General features: G+C 44.9%; 1 protein-coding gene across 4 annotated transcripts in view; it reads right to left on the bottom strand.

Moving 5' to 3' along the window:
• The window catches only part of PALD1 (phosphatase domain containing paladin 1), a 958342-nt gene that overhangs the window by 491011 nt on the left and 451961 nt on the right, over positions 1–15370 (bottom strand). For all 4 annotated transcript variants that reach the window (XM_085603872.1, XM_085603871.1, XM_085603874.1 and 1 more), the window contains one exon: positions 11355–11515. In XM_085603872.1, the coding sequence (XP_085459998.1) occupies positions 11355–11515 (161 nt within the window). The remainder of the gene's footprint in view (positions 1–11354; positions 11516–15370) is intronic.

Here is a 15370-nt window from a genome sequence, read left to right as displayed (position 1 = left end):
GAGGCCCCTGATGCTCCATGCACACATCCAAGCTCAACACTAGATGGCAGGTGTATGCACAGCATGTGTATCTACAGCTACATATGTCAGTCAGTCAAAGAACTTTATTCAGTCATTATGACCATCAAAATGCAAAAGAGTACGAAACAGTGGATTCACCATCACAAACATAGTCATAATTCATTCTGCATACAAAAATTAATTGACATGTAAAAATGTATCACCTCCATAAGAAACAACAAAAAATTAAGACATGCGATAGCAAGTAAGTCGAACTAGAGGCTAACACATAGTGGATCTCTATGAAGATTGCTTTAAAGTGCACGTGCATATACTATGAGGATAAATAACTGAAGCATGGCATAAATGCATTATAGGTGCAACGTCCAAAATACTGTTGGGTGGTTCCATCAGTTTACAGCTAGACTGACAACTAAAGAGCTGAGATGTATAAAAACAATTCAATAATAAAAGTCTTCATACAAATACAATAGGACCTGGACAGAGCACACTAGGGAGATTGCTCTCACGGATTGAACCTCATTAGTGGATGGATCCATCAGTTTACAGCTAGACTGACCGTTAAAAACTATAATTTATAAAAGCAATACAATGATAAAAATCTTCATACAAATGCACAGAAAAAACGTGGACAGAGTTGCGCTGAGGAGATTGCTCTCACCGGTTGGGCCTCATTTTTGTTATTTTTAAAACCGTTTTTATTGCAGAATCACAGGATTATCACTGTACATACATTACGGGCCTGCGCCTCAATCATCGGTGCCAGTTCTTTGCTAGGCCAGGAGGCATTCATACACAGCTTATTAGCCCACATCCCGGAGGCCGGGCAGCGTCAACATGTTGGCCAGCGTCCCCTATCTACATCAGCGACTAGCGTCGTTGGTATCCTCATAGGACGTCTACATTCCGCTTTGAAGATTTTTTACGCCCCCCCACCCCAACAAAACCCTTCCCCTATCCCTGAATCGCCCTTACCCTCCCTCCCCACCCAACAGTGCTCTCGTCGACGACTGGTGGCGGCTCGTGTAAGTGGTTTTGGGTACATTTTTGCAGTGTATCCCTATCTACTGTGTGTTTGCGACCGGAATAGTCCGGGGGCTATCCTCACTGTCCGACGGACCCACTCCGTCCTCATCCTCACTGTTGCGCAGGGCCTGCACCATCACCTCCCACGCTGTGGCCGCCTCCAACGCCTTATCGTCCTCCCTACGGCTCGCCAGCTGGTATCTGAGTGTACTTTCACTCGCCGCCCATTTCTGCAGCTCCTTAAGCCATCTCCTATGCGTGGGACCCACCTTTGATTTCCACAGTCTCGTCACTTCCCTTTTTGCTAAGAGGAGGCCCATGTCTATGAATCTACTCGTGGTCTTGTTCTTGGGAGTGTGTGGGAACCAGTGCAGAACGCAGACCGCTTTACTATATTGCAACTCCCTGTCCGTTACCTCTGTCAGCGTCTCGCCCACTGCCCTCCAATAGTCGCGCAGGCGGGGGCAATCCCACAGCATATGGCCTAGCTCCGCTCCAACCGTGCCGCATCTAGGGCACGCCACCTCCTCCGCTCCGAAATATTTCCGAATTTTACCTGGTGTGAGGTAAGCTCTGTGGAGAATATAAAAGTGGATCAGTTGGAAGCGTGCATTCCTTGTACTTTTTCTGGCCCTTCTAACCAAGCCCGCCCACGTAGCGTCGGGTATCTCTGTCTGTAGATCCAATTCCCATTTTTCCTTCAGGGCTGTCATCGGCTGTAATGTTTCACTCAGCATTCTGGAGTACAGACAGGTAACCGCCTTGCGGGTGCCAGCCGACATAGCGTATTGGCAAGCCGCAGATGTAGGAGGCTCGCTGAGCCCCTCCCCCCAGTACTCTTGCATCGCCCCGGTCACCGCCGCGTGCAGCAGGAAGTCCCCCCTCGGAAGGTCGAACCGCTCCTGCAGCGTTTGATAAGGGAGCATCTCCCCCTCCTCGTACAAATCGCCCAGCATTTGGAGGCCCGCCTCCTCCCACCCCTGTAGGCTCGACCAATCTCCCCCGTGCGGGAGCGCCGTCACCATACCCAACGGTATCCCGGTTGGGCCTCATAAATATATTTAAGAAAGTGCAAGTGCATTTAGTGCAAGGGAACCTTAGTGCATACATATTAGGTAAAATGATGGGAGCACATATTACATTGTTGCTCATGTAGCCCCTTTAGAATTAAGCAATAGCTCACATAAATGAAGAAACAATGTGTACAATATAGCTCGGTAGCGTTACTGTTGTGCAAAATAAATCCGAGCGATGTTGTGCTGATAACCTTTGCAGAAAATCACAGTGAATGATCTAAATTTCGAAGGGTATAGTATGGTTCAGCCAATCTTCAGGGCAAACCGCCTAGTAAGCCAGATTTTACCCAGAAATCAGTGGCCTGAAGTCTGTATTTAAGATGCATAGCACCTCCTGATGGCATCGGGTAGCCATCTGCCTGCACACAGGGGCTAACCATTTTTGCCTCGAGGTTTTATAAAGTGGGCATGCGAAGAGAATGTGTTTGATCGTCTCATGGGTCCCTGGGCAACGGGGACAACAGCGCAATGCATCCGTAGCTCCCCCTGCCATGCGGCTGTAAACGATTTCAGAGGGAGGGTGCCAAATCTAAATTGGATATACAGCTTTCTATCACATGGAATGATGATAACCTCCATATACTGCTCGTACAAGCCTAGTAGCTTAAACTCTAAAAAATCTGATGTGAGACGGCCTCCTGTTATTTGTGTGGCATTTCTCCGATTCACCCAGTTCCAATAACAGATCTTAACACTGTCTCTAGTAGGAAGCAAACTAACATCTGACTCAACCCACGTATTCCCCCAGCCTATAGCGGAAAGCAATGACTTGATATTGTTAAACCACCCAATTTATTTGAACCGGTCTAGCTTATGGACTTCTTCAAGGGCGGCCACATAGTGGATAAACTCAGGGGTTTGTTTTAGTCGCATCCAAAAAATTAAAGGGTGTAGGCTTGCTTTGTCCACTATAGTGGTTCTGCCAATGTCCAATCTTAGGGGAAGGAGCTGGGTACTCTGGGAGAGAAAGCAAAGCAACCTTAAGCATTTGTTTTTTGTGTGGAGAAGGCCCTCTAAGTTGTCGAACCCCCAGATTTCAGCCCCATAGAGAGCTGAGCCTACCACCTTCAGATCATAAATCTGGAGCAGGGCTGCTATTGGCCTCGTTTGCGAGGCCCTATGTTCAATGATCAATGCCCCTGCGGTTTTCCTCTGCTGAAGGGTTTGTTTAGAGATATGTTGTTTCCAGGACAGTTTTTCCGTAAGAGTTACACCCAAATAATCAAATGTGTCCACTCTCTCCAAGGGCCCCCCCCCAGCAGCAATTTGCCCCTGAATGATTTGTGAGGGTTCATCAGCAAGAGCTTTGTTTTTGAGGTGTTGATCTCCAATTCTCTCAATCCACAAAAGGCCATGAAGCGGTCAAGTAGCAACTAGAGGCCACTAGGGGTTTTAGAAACCAACAGAGTGTCGAACGCAAACAGTATAGTTGTTATTTGTATCCTCCCCATTGTGGGGGCGTCTGCGTGGACCTCTGCTAGGTACTTCACCACTTTATTTATAAAAAGCGAAAATAGAGTGGGGGCTAGGACGCAGCCCTTCCGCACCCCTCTAACAACTTTGATTGGATCCGATAACTGCCCTTGGTCCCCCCAGAGCACCCTCGCATAGCTCTCCTCATGCAATTGAATTAGAAGTGACAAGAGGTCATACGGGAGCCCCTGATCACGTAGGACCTGCCATAGTTTAGGCCTGGAGATAAGATCGAAGGCTGACTTAAGATCAATAAAGGCAATGTAAAGACCGCCTTGTTATAACAACACCGTCTTCCAGGCCAGTAGAGTGTATCGGAAAACCTGATCAATGGGGATGACTTTCCTCCTGAAGCCTGCTTGGAAAGGAGATACCAGAGACCATTCTCATGTTTTGAAGATGGTATAGATGAGGCCCGCAATGCTCCATGCACACGTCCAAGCTCAACATTAGATGGCAGGAGTATGCACAGCATGTGTATCTACAGCTACATATGTCACTAACATTACATTTTTATGATTTGAATACGAATTTGAGCACTATTTTGTCTTAGATTAAAGAAATTTCAGATGCATGTTAACATTCAGTGGAATACAAAGCTTATGAAGAAGTAAGGAAATGTAAATAGAGTCAGAAAGAACTTTATTCGATTGCTTTTTCAGACAATCATAAAAGCACATAAAAACAGACAGTTCATAAAAGGTTAAAAAATATACCATATACAATTCATTATAAAATTCAAATTAATAATACTGATGTCCTAAGGCATACTTTATGACCTCGTGGATTAAAATAAAATACATTTCCTATGCCTGAGTACTTTTTAAATAAACATTCCTATCCTCCACGTTCTGTGAACATTATCCAAAAGCTGTAGCACAATGAACGCCGGGCGACATTGTCTCATCCCCAGAGATTTTAAAATTGGGACAATCCATTCTTTTCTTAAAGTACTGTAAAATCTACAAAATAAAAGGACATGTATAGTAGTTTGTTCTGAATGATTGTCACAGGGACACATTTGCATTTCTCTGGCCCCATTTTTGGAAAACTTACAAGTCTGTGGAAGATGCCAAACCTAAATCTAGTCAATAAAAACCTATCATAGCCACTAGCTATGATTGTCTCTACTGACTATCTTATAGTGTCCAGAAAAAGAAGAACCTCTTTTTTTTTTAGATCCTTTCTAGTGATCAGCAGCGTGGTACTTGGGTCAGTACAATATTCTAAATGGCCCAGGTCAGACCTAAAATTTCGGACATACCTTACCCAAGGGATCTTTATGACCCTTTCCAGTTTCAAACGGTCTGTTAGATATCCCGATTTAGCTTTGTCTCAGGTTTTGTCCAGATACTATGCCATAAAAGAATAGGCTCAATTTTTATAAGCTCGGAGATGTACGATAAGTTCACCTCAGCATGGCAAACATGCGAAGATGTACTACATGGGACAGCCAAGTTGTATCTTAAAAAGGAGTTTTCCACCACTTGTAACGGGTACGTGTCAACGAAACCCCACACCCCTGCTCCATACATAGCAGTAGAAATAAATTTTGCTTTATAGATCTGGATAAGCTCCACTGGCTGTCTTCTCCCCAATTTTCTTGAAAAGTTAACAGGTGCAGTTGTAGTCCTTAAAAACGCTAACTTTTTTGCAGTTACTGCTTAAGTCCATGAGTCATTTTGGTCAAAGAGTATTGAAAGGTATGAAAATCTCTTTGTGGGCGTAATCTTCTGACCTTCCACAAACATATCGCTGCACCTCTGGCTACCAAGACCGCACCTCATTATAAAGGTCTTAGAGGTGTTCGCCCTAAGGCCAAGATGACCCATGAACTTACAAAAACTATCCAGAACCCTCTGCAAACCTACCGGAGTGCAGGACATCAGGACAGCAGTATCCGCGTAGAGAAGGGCGGGTACTGGACGTCCGTCTATTTGGGGAAAGGCTTGGTTGCCCTAGAGCAGAGCCTTGCCCAGGCCGTTAATATAAAGGTTAAAAAGAAAGGGAGCTAGGACACATCCTTGCCTAACACCCCTCCTGATTGGAAATGGGGCAGAGCAATCACCATTCAGACCAAATCGAACTCTTGCCTTGGCGCCGCTATATAAGCACCTAAGAAAGTGGATAATTTGAGTGTCCACCTCCCTTGCTTCGAGGATCTCCCACAGCTGTCCATGCAGTACCGAATCGAAAGCTGCGGTGAGATCCACGAAAGCTAAAAATAACCTGCCCTTCTTCACCCTCCTATACTTTCCATTAAAAATAGCTAGATGTAAGCTCTGTTCCACCGACCCTAAACCCTCTGCACTGCGCGAGCCCTCGCCGGTTTAGAAGCGCCTCATGGCATGAAGTGGGACCGTCGGCGGCGTCCTCGCCGCAAAGATACCTGGGAGCTGTAGTTCCTGCTCCCAGGCAAGGCAGTTTTGGTTGGCGGTGTCCGTCTCCTGTTTCCTGGCCCTCAAGCTGGCAGTGAAAGCAGTATGGGCTCCCACAGCGCCGGCTTAAAAGCGCCTCCCAGCGCAAAGTGGGACCGTCGGCGGTGTCCTCGCCATAAAGCTACCTGGGAGCTGTAGTTCTTGCTCCAAGGCAAGGCAGTGTTGGTTGGCGGTCTCCGTCTCCTGGCCCTAAAGCTGGTGATGAAAGCAGTATGGGCTCCCGCAGGCTTAAAAGCACCTCCTGGCGTGAAGTGGGACAGTCTGCGGCATCATCACCGCAAAGCTACCTGGGAGCCCTAGTTCCTGCTCCCAGGCAAGACAGTGTTGGTTGGCAGTTTCCGTCTCCCGTTTCCTGGCCCTCACGCTGGCGGTGAAAGCAGTATGGGCTCCTGTGCTGCGGGAGCCCTCGCCAGCTTAAATGCGCCTCCTGGCGCGAAGTGGGACCGTCGGCAGTGTCCTCGCCACAAAGCTACCTGGGAGCTGTAGTTCCTGCTCCCAGGCAAGGAAGTGTTGGTTGGCGGTTTCCGTCTCCTGTTTCCTGGCCCTCAAGGTAGCGATGAAAGCAGTATGGGCTCCATAGAGTCAGAACGCAATGGTAAAATGAACAAATGGCAGCTGTGTGTTTTAAGGAAAACAAGTAAGAAGGAATGCTTGAATAAATCTCAGACACCGGCAATTACTCTGGGCCACATTCCAGACCATCATTTCTCACCCACTATGCCACTCAAGAGAGAGACCTGCCATATGCAAATCAGTCTTGCTCTTACCCCTATAGGAACAATTAAATTGTTCTTGTCAGTGAGTTATAGCACAATGAGCACGGGATCCACGTCTACCCATACCCAACGAACTTAGGTTATCTACTGCAACATACAATAAGGTGATGGAAGTAATGTTTTAATTAATTTCAGCCACTGGCAATTAGATGGGCTGGACTTATTAGAGCAGTAAAGAAAGTGATTTGCATATGGCTTGTTCTTGTCTGAGGTGGCATGGTGGGCAAATCAATGATGGACTGGGGTGTAGCCATCAGTAATTACCAGTGTCGGAGATTAACTTAAGCAGTCTATGCGCCAGTGGTTCTTAACTTTTTGACTTCTGATCAACAGGGTGGACAAGGCATTACAACAATTAGAGGCAGCTGTTCCTAGGGTGGGGTAGGGGCGCGTTTGCACAGTGGTGAAAGCAGGGGGCGGGGCCTAATGTGACAAGTGTGAAAACACGTCCTGTGGCACGTTTTAAATTGGGGGATTAAGTCCCCTTGAATCCTGAGGGTTCCTGGGGTCCAATTAGCCCACCAGGTACCTCCAATAAATGCCAGGGAGCTGCTTTGCAGAGTGGTGGTCCAAGGCCACGCCCCCTTTTTACACCACTCTGCAACACAGCTCTGTGGTGCTTACTGGAGGTAGCTGGTGGGCTAATTGGACCCCAGGAACCCTCAGGATTCAAGGGGACTTAATCCCCCAATTTAAAACACGCCACAGGGCGCGTTTGCACGCTTGTCACATCAGGCCACGCCCCTTCCTGCACCACTGTGCAAACGCTCCTTCTGTTGCATTGCAAATTGGGGGATTAAATCGCCTTGAATCTTGAGGGTCCCTGGGGGCCAACTAGCCCACCAGGTACCTCCAGTAAGCGCCAGGGAGCTGCGTTGCAGAGAGGTGGTCCAAGGCCATGCCCCCTTTTTACACCACTCTGCAACGCAGCTCTGTGGTGCTTACTGAAGGTAGCTTGTGGGCTAGTTGGCCCCCAGGGACCCTCAGGACTCAAGGGGGCTTAATCCCCCAACTTGCAACGTGCTAGGGGGCACATTTGCACAGTGGTGCAGGGAGGGGGCGGGGCCTGGTGTAAGAAGCTAGCAATCTTGCTGTGTGGGACTTACTGGTGGTAATAAAAGGGATAGTTGGTCCCCAAGATTGACGTTGGGGGCTAACTACTCCTCCTGTTACCTCCAGTAAATACCACACAGTGGGATTGCTAAGAGGTGTTTGAGGCCACGCTCACCTTCCTCCACCACTCTGGAAACACAACTGGTATGTTGTAGTTAGAAATTAGCATTTAAAAAACCTATGAAATTCATTGAAAAAACCATAGGTTTCAGGGATGTTATAGTTAGTTGGACATTTCTCTCGTACAAAACCATAGAAATTGGAGCATTATAGTTAGTTCAGCTAACTATAACACGGGCACCCGCAATGCACTTCTGATGACGTCACATATTACATCATTCATGACATGGTCAATGACATCACTGATGACATCATCCACTTGAATATCTGATGCACCTCCTCAAACTCTAATATAACCTTTGATACACCCACTGTAAAATACAGACTACCATTTTCAGAACCATCGACACACCAATACCAGTTACTACATATACACTCACTGATTTATAGGTCTACGCACACATCCACTCATTCACCCATAAAGTCACTCCTACATGCAGTCACTCATCAATACAACACTATCATAAGCACTCATACACCTATACAGACACTCACACACCACCACCCATCCATGGAGTTACTCACACAGCTAGTCAGTCATGCAAAGAATCAATCACACTTCCATTTACTGATCTATCCAGTTATACACACACCACACACCTTATTCAAACAGAAACAAACACATACTTACTCTCTTATACAATCACTGATACAAGTACACACTCATCCATACAGCCACTCTCACAATCACTGACTCTCGCGTATAGTCATTTATATACTCCAACTCTCACATACACTGCCTTTTACATATGTAGTTACTTGGATATGTACCACTGAGACATCCATTCTCTCACCAACACACCCATACACATACTCACCCACCAATACAGCTGTTTGCACATGCACTCTTGAACCCATACATCCAGTGAATCAACCACTAACACATCTATGCAGAGTCACACACCTCCCACCCACCCACACACACACACTCAGGCACCCATACAAATACTCAGGCAACCAATCAATAGCCCATATAGACACTCATGTAGCTACTGACCAACCCATGCAGCAGCTTACACAACAGACAGACTGATACAGACATTCACACAGTTTAGTCACTAACCCATGCATTCAGTAAAACATGTTTAATCACTCACTTATACAATCAGTCACGCACCTGCAAAATCCTCCATCCACACACTTATACACCTACTCATTCTTCAATACACCTTTGCACATATATATAAAACATATTTAAACTTTACAGAAACACACAGTCACTGGATGATGTCATCAGTGATGTCGTTTGAGATGTCATCAGTGATGTCACTGACCATGTCATGAATGATGTAATATGTGACGTCAACAGAAGTGCATTGCGGTGTATGAACAAAAGAAGAAACAGGGTATGGGGCAATAGTCACTGCACCTATCAACAATCAGGTTATAATTAATCTTTATCTCAGGGTGCCAGGGACCTGAGGCTCAATACCCCTAAGCCTCCTAGGGAGAATCCCACAATTTTAAATAAGAACAAAATGATCCTGCACTCCACTCAATATCAAAACCAGTCTAGTTCAACAAGATTCCAGATCCATTCAGCCGGTCTTGTATACATTTTCTTTATTTATAATCTTCTTAACCCCTTCAGCGCGGCGCGGATTACCGCGCTGTGCTGAAGGTTCTATTGCCCGGGCGGGGCCATAACGGAGCGGTTCCGTCATACGCACAGCGCAACCGATGCGCATGACGTAACCGCTCCGTCATGCGCATCGAAGGGGTTAAAAAACACACAACTGTAGCCAACGCATTTCGTCCCTAAGGACTTCTTCAGGGCAAGTATAGTGTCAAGGAATCTTTCTTTATATTCTTCAAGGTAATACTGGAGGTCAGTCACTCCCTCCCAGAACAGCCACCTCAATTGCTTCAAAAGGTGTTTTGTTGTAAATTTCCATGGAAGAACCACGTGATGGGTGCAGACCGATGTCGTTTACTAATTGAGACTGGCTAACGCCGAAAACCCGCCCAGTGACTGATCGCGATAATTGGATCCCCAACATATAGGAGTTCGAAATTTACAACAAAACACCTTTTGAAGCAATTGAGGTGGCTGTTCTGGGAGGGAGTGACTTATGCAAATGACTCTCGAGCAATTATCTGCTAACTACACATGGCACCCTGTATTGTATCTAGAACAACCCATAAAATTTACTTTATTTTTTTTTGTCCTCATTTACCGCCAATCTCACTTTGAATGCACACTCAAGCAGTCCGTGCCCTCACTCAGCAAGCTGAGAGGTGTAGGCGACGAAGAGTTTAGATCTCCCACCTACCGGCACTAAGACTTGCCAATGTGTACACCAAAGCACCCATTGAGATAACTCTATTTTGCAAGCTTCTAGAGCTAGATGGCATTTTGTCTTAGGACCTCCCCCCCCCCATACTGGGAGGGGGGGATTCCCAGCCTGGCTCTAAGAGTATTCAGGCAGCATAATCATAGGACCCGGAAAAGGGAGAAAAATTACTCCCTCAACTCCGGGTTCTATTTCGTTTTCAGTATGTTCCAGAAATTTCTCTTCTTTTGGCTACCAGTTCTCAATAAGTCCAACTTGGAATTCGCCAGAATCGAAGATTGCCAGTCAAAAAAGGAGGGAGGTATAGAATCTGCCCATTTTACGCAAAGTCAGGAGTACAGCATAAAAAAAGTATCGATCTTGCGTGACCTCTAACATTATCTTGAAGGCCAAAAAAGACCAAGGATAAATTGATAATAACAGGTTAGGGCCGACAAAAATTTGCCAACGCTATCCCAAAAGGAGGTCAGAGCTGGACACTCTTTGAACATATGAGTGTCGGACGCCGAGGCCAATCCACATTTCTTACAGCATACAGGCAGCTCTTTATTGATTTTGAAAGCTTCAGCGAAGTAAAATAAGCCCTGTGTATAGTATACAGATGGTTCCTTTTTAACCATGCCGGCTTTACTATATCGTGCAGGAGTTGGCACGAAGTTTGCCACAAAGTGTCACAATCTTGATCTGGTAGGACACTTCCCCATAGATCCTCAGCAAGGTTAAACTCTCCATCCACTGCCTCAAATACTGCCTGATACCAGAAGGAAACTGCTGGCCATTTAGGATGCATAAAGAAGAGTGATAATGAAGCCAAAGAAAGGTAAGGATTAGACAGTCTCCAAGCCATTGACTTTAAACAATAACCCTCGCAAGTGAGATCGGAGGCAAGACCTAAAAAAAAGTGGTCTTCACTGGCACAATATTAATGGCCTTTATAGAAGGACAAACCATATTTTCCCAGCAAACAGTCATGAGCACATTCAAGGCTCTAGTCTTAGCCCTTCTGAGAGAAGTTACCTGTATGAAGGCAGTAGGAAGATGGGTCTGTTGTACACTTCCTCTGTGACATGGATATCCTCCTCACAGTGTATCTGAACAGAATGTGGCTCCTCTTTAAATAGTTCAATGTCATTATATACATAGTAGCTGTTGCCACTGAGCTTGGCAAAGTCATGGACCTGGAAGAGATAAAAGAGCCAGTGAAACCCCTGAGCTTTAGTTTCAATCCCCATCATCCACTCCTCCGTCACAGGCCAATGATTGGAATATTCACTCTATCCAATAAGCAGACAAGCACTCTTTTATATGATGGTTACAGTAACGGTAATAATGGCACCAGTTCATATGAGGATGAAGAGGCGCTCTGGCATCAGAGAGGAGGCGGCTTCAGACCAGGCCTTAGTGATAGTCTTACTCTTGAGGTTCTTCATGTAGAAGTTACATGTAGCAATATAGTTTCTCTTTGGGAATAACAGAACATAAAGGCCCTGCGCTCCTCACCCATTAAGCCAGTTAACCCTCGGTGTTGCAATTTACATAATACATACATAATACAATACTTTGGCATATGAACGTATTAGACAAGAAATTAACATACAATTAAAAATAACATGATATTTTTATTATTCATCAGAATAGAAATATTAAACAAGCATTGACGATACAACAGCTATTCGCTTTGCCAATTTTAGCCATGTTGTACACCAGCATGGCTGCTGTTCAGCATGTCTAAACGTTAGTGGTGTAGAGGAGAGTGGAGTGAAGTGTCTCACAGTGGAATGGAGAAGAAAGGAGTAGAGGGTTCTAGAGTGGGGAGGAATAAAGTGCATTGGCATAGAAAGCAGTAGTGCAGAGTAAAGTGGCAAAGTTCAGTGGCAGGGAGTGCAGTGTTGCAGAGTAGTGCATTGTAGAGTGCAGTGGCATTGACTGCAGTGGTGTAGAGTGTAGTTGAATAGAGTTCATTGACAGAGTGGAGAGGAGTGGCGGAGTGGAGTGGCGTAGAGTGCAGAGGTGCAGAGTAAATTTAGTGTAGAGTAGATTAGAGTGACGTACAGTGGAGTGCAGAGTTGCAGAATAGGGTGGAGTGGCGTAGAGTTGAGTTGTGAAGAGTGGATAGGACTGGCTTAGACTGGAGTGCTTTAGAGTGCAGTGGCGACTACTGCATTGGCATGGAGTAGAGTGCTGCAGAATTATGTTATATTATATCAAATTTCTAAAGCGCAGGTTCACCTAGAGGTTTCATGGCACTGGGAGCACTAGCAGATGGACAGAGATGTAGATTAGTCATAAACTTGTCTGAAAAGCCATGTGTTTTGCAGAGTTCTGAATTGCTCATATTAGCTTGCTGCTCTTATGTTATCCGGAAAAGACTTCCAAATACCAGGCGCTAACACAGCAAACTTGGTTCCCCTAGCCTCTTCCTGTAGAATTTAGGGACATATAGGAGATTGAGATGTGGTGATCTGAGGTTGCGCCTAAGAGTATAGTTCCTTATTTCGGAGGAAACTAAAGTGGGACTTTTACTCTGCCATATTTTGAAAATCATGCAGCCTGTTTTAAACAATGTTTTTTGCACAATTAGAAGTCAATGCTGTTTTGTTAGTAAGGGTGTAGCGTGCCAGTATCTTGGCTGTTGATAGATCAATCTAGCTGCATGATTCTAGACCAGCTGCAATCTTTGGCTCAGACCCTTTGGGAGGCCCAGGTAGAGTAGTGTAGAAAGGTGTACAGTGAGGTGGTGTGTAGTGCAGTGGTGTACAGTGTAGTGGTGCAGAGTAGAGTGCAGTCGCGCTGAGTGTAGTGGCATGTAGTGGTATAGAGTAGAGTGAAATGGCTTTGTGTGGAGTATGCATCGTGTAGTAGCACACTGCTATTACAGACAACACATTTGCAAAGACATACCGTTTTCCTAATAAACGTGCACAATGTGTGCAATATTGTGTGGAAATGACATCATCTAATGCATTGATTTGTTTTGATTATATTAAAGTATTTGCTTCCAACACACTTCAGAATTAACAAAAAATGTGCTTCATTTGTGTTCCTAATACGTGCACAGTTCATTTAAATGCGGTTGTCTGCTGGAAAAAAACCTTTCTAACTCCCCAGTATCTAGCAAGAATATGACATAAATCCTCTCACTTTGAAGTCACTGAAAGAAAAGTAAACACAAAGCTTCCTCAGAAGACAGAGCCTGAAATGTGAGCTTTGTCTCTGAATGCACAGCAAATGTGCCAAGATATAAACAAGATTTACAGGCCTGTTTACAGAAAGGTGCACTAGTGGAATAAGACAAGGTGAGTTGGTGTGGAAAGGCTTTGCTCTTTGGGAGGGATGAAACCACCCTGGATAGCCAAAAACAAATAAAACCAGGAAATGTGAGTTACAAACCACAAAGTCAATGGTAAGCAACGGGCGGAACGCATTCCCAAGGAAGCTTTCCAAATGATCCTAAGATGTCTTTAGCAAACCAGACAGGTGGACTGTCTGGTAGGCTTCGACCTAAAATGCTAGTATGAGCAATCATACATCAATTTGATCCTTCCTATTTATCAATTGTGATTCTGTTCCAGTACTAATAATAATGACTAGTAAATATAATCATGTTATTTTTAATTGTATGCTAATTTCTTGTCTAATACATTGATACTCCCCACGCCAAAGTATTGTAGTTACAGGCAGTTCATCTGCCGGCAGCCACTTGGACAGTTGGTCTAAAGTGATAGGTATGAGCTGTTTACACTTCATTGTACCCGAGGAAGCAGATTCCAAATATGTATGTAGCACTGGCATAGCTAGGGTGCCATAGGCCCTAATCCTAGGAAAGAAAATGGTCCTGATTTCTTGGCAGCCATTATTGGACGACAGAGTACCCCTACACCAGGACCCAGTGCCACTGCAGTTGCTGCACTATTAACAGCTACAGCCTGATGGCTAGTTTGTAGAATGCCCCTACCAACAACTTCTTTGCTAGAATGGCTGTTCTCCATCAGCGGTGGCTGCAGAGGCTACGTGGTCGATTTACAAAAGTATTGGAGGTAGCACTACAGCAGTACTCTTATCTGCTGATGTATACGTTTGTGAATTTAACCTGAAGCGTCCAAATCCCTATTAATATAAGGTTAAAAAACAGCATAGGCCTTTCTATTTGTTCCAATTCTATATGAACACGAAATATATTTACCCATTTTAGATTTTTTGGGGCCGAATCACAAAGGCCTGTAAGCCTACATAAAATAATACAATCGGACTGGTCTATAGGGCAATTTGTATGGTCTGCTTTTCATGGTGCCTTACATACCTTGCAAAACACCTACAGAGTGTGTCTTTATAAGTTCAAAGCTGCCTCCATTTGTAAATGTGGGTCAATTTCTTAGCTATCGGATTCACTAATAAGGGCCACTTTTATTTTGGTGCCTGGGCCTATTTTATATTCCAGTCCACTTACGTAACAGAGTACAACAATAGTACACTTTTACATAGTCTTGTATGCCGTTGTGAATATGCTCAGTTCTAACAGACCAAATGTTAATTACACAGTCTAAATTAAGCAATGTTGCCAATGTGCACAATGGCTGCAACAAGTAAGACTTGATATGTCAATTTCATCTGTGTACGTCCCTGTCAGTGCGCCGTGTCCAAAGGCGCCGACTGAATGTTGCAAACAGGTGTGCTGGGAGGGAAACAACCCTACCGAGCTGACGGGAGCACTTATCTGGAAAACAACGTTGTTTACTAAATTCGATTCAACAGTTTAAACAAATTAAAACACTTTATCCATTGTTGAAGCTTCTACATAAATTGTATTCAATGAATTGGTATCATGCAACCAATGGTTCCTTGGTAACAGATAATATTCAATCCGAATATTTATTCAACCCACGCATTTCGGGTCAATCATGGCCCTTTATCAGGGGTCTCATCAACATATTCGAAACATAGTAGTTAAACGTCCTGACTACGGGAATGCTAAAAACTTGGCGTTTGGATGAAGAAGAAAAAAAGCAGAACGCCAAGTTTTTAGCGTTCCCGTT

Source organism: Triturus cristatus, chromosome 1_2 (assembly GCF_964204655.1).
Source record: "Triturus cristatus chromosome 1_2, aTriCri1.1, whole genome shotgun sequence".
In the NCBI taxonomy this organism is placed as follows: domain Eukaryota; kingdom Metazoa; phylum Chordata; class Amphibia; order Caudata; family Salamandridae; genus Triturus; species Triturus cristatus.
This window is presented reverse-complemented; position numbering and strand designations above follow the sequence as displayed.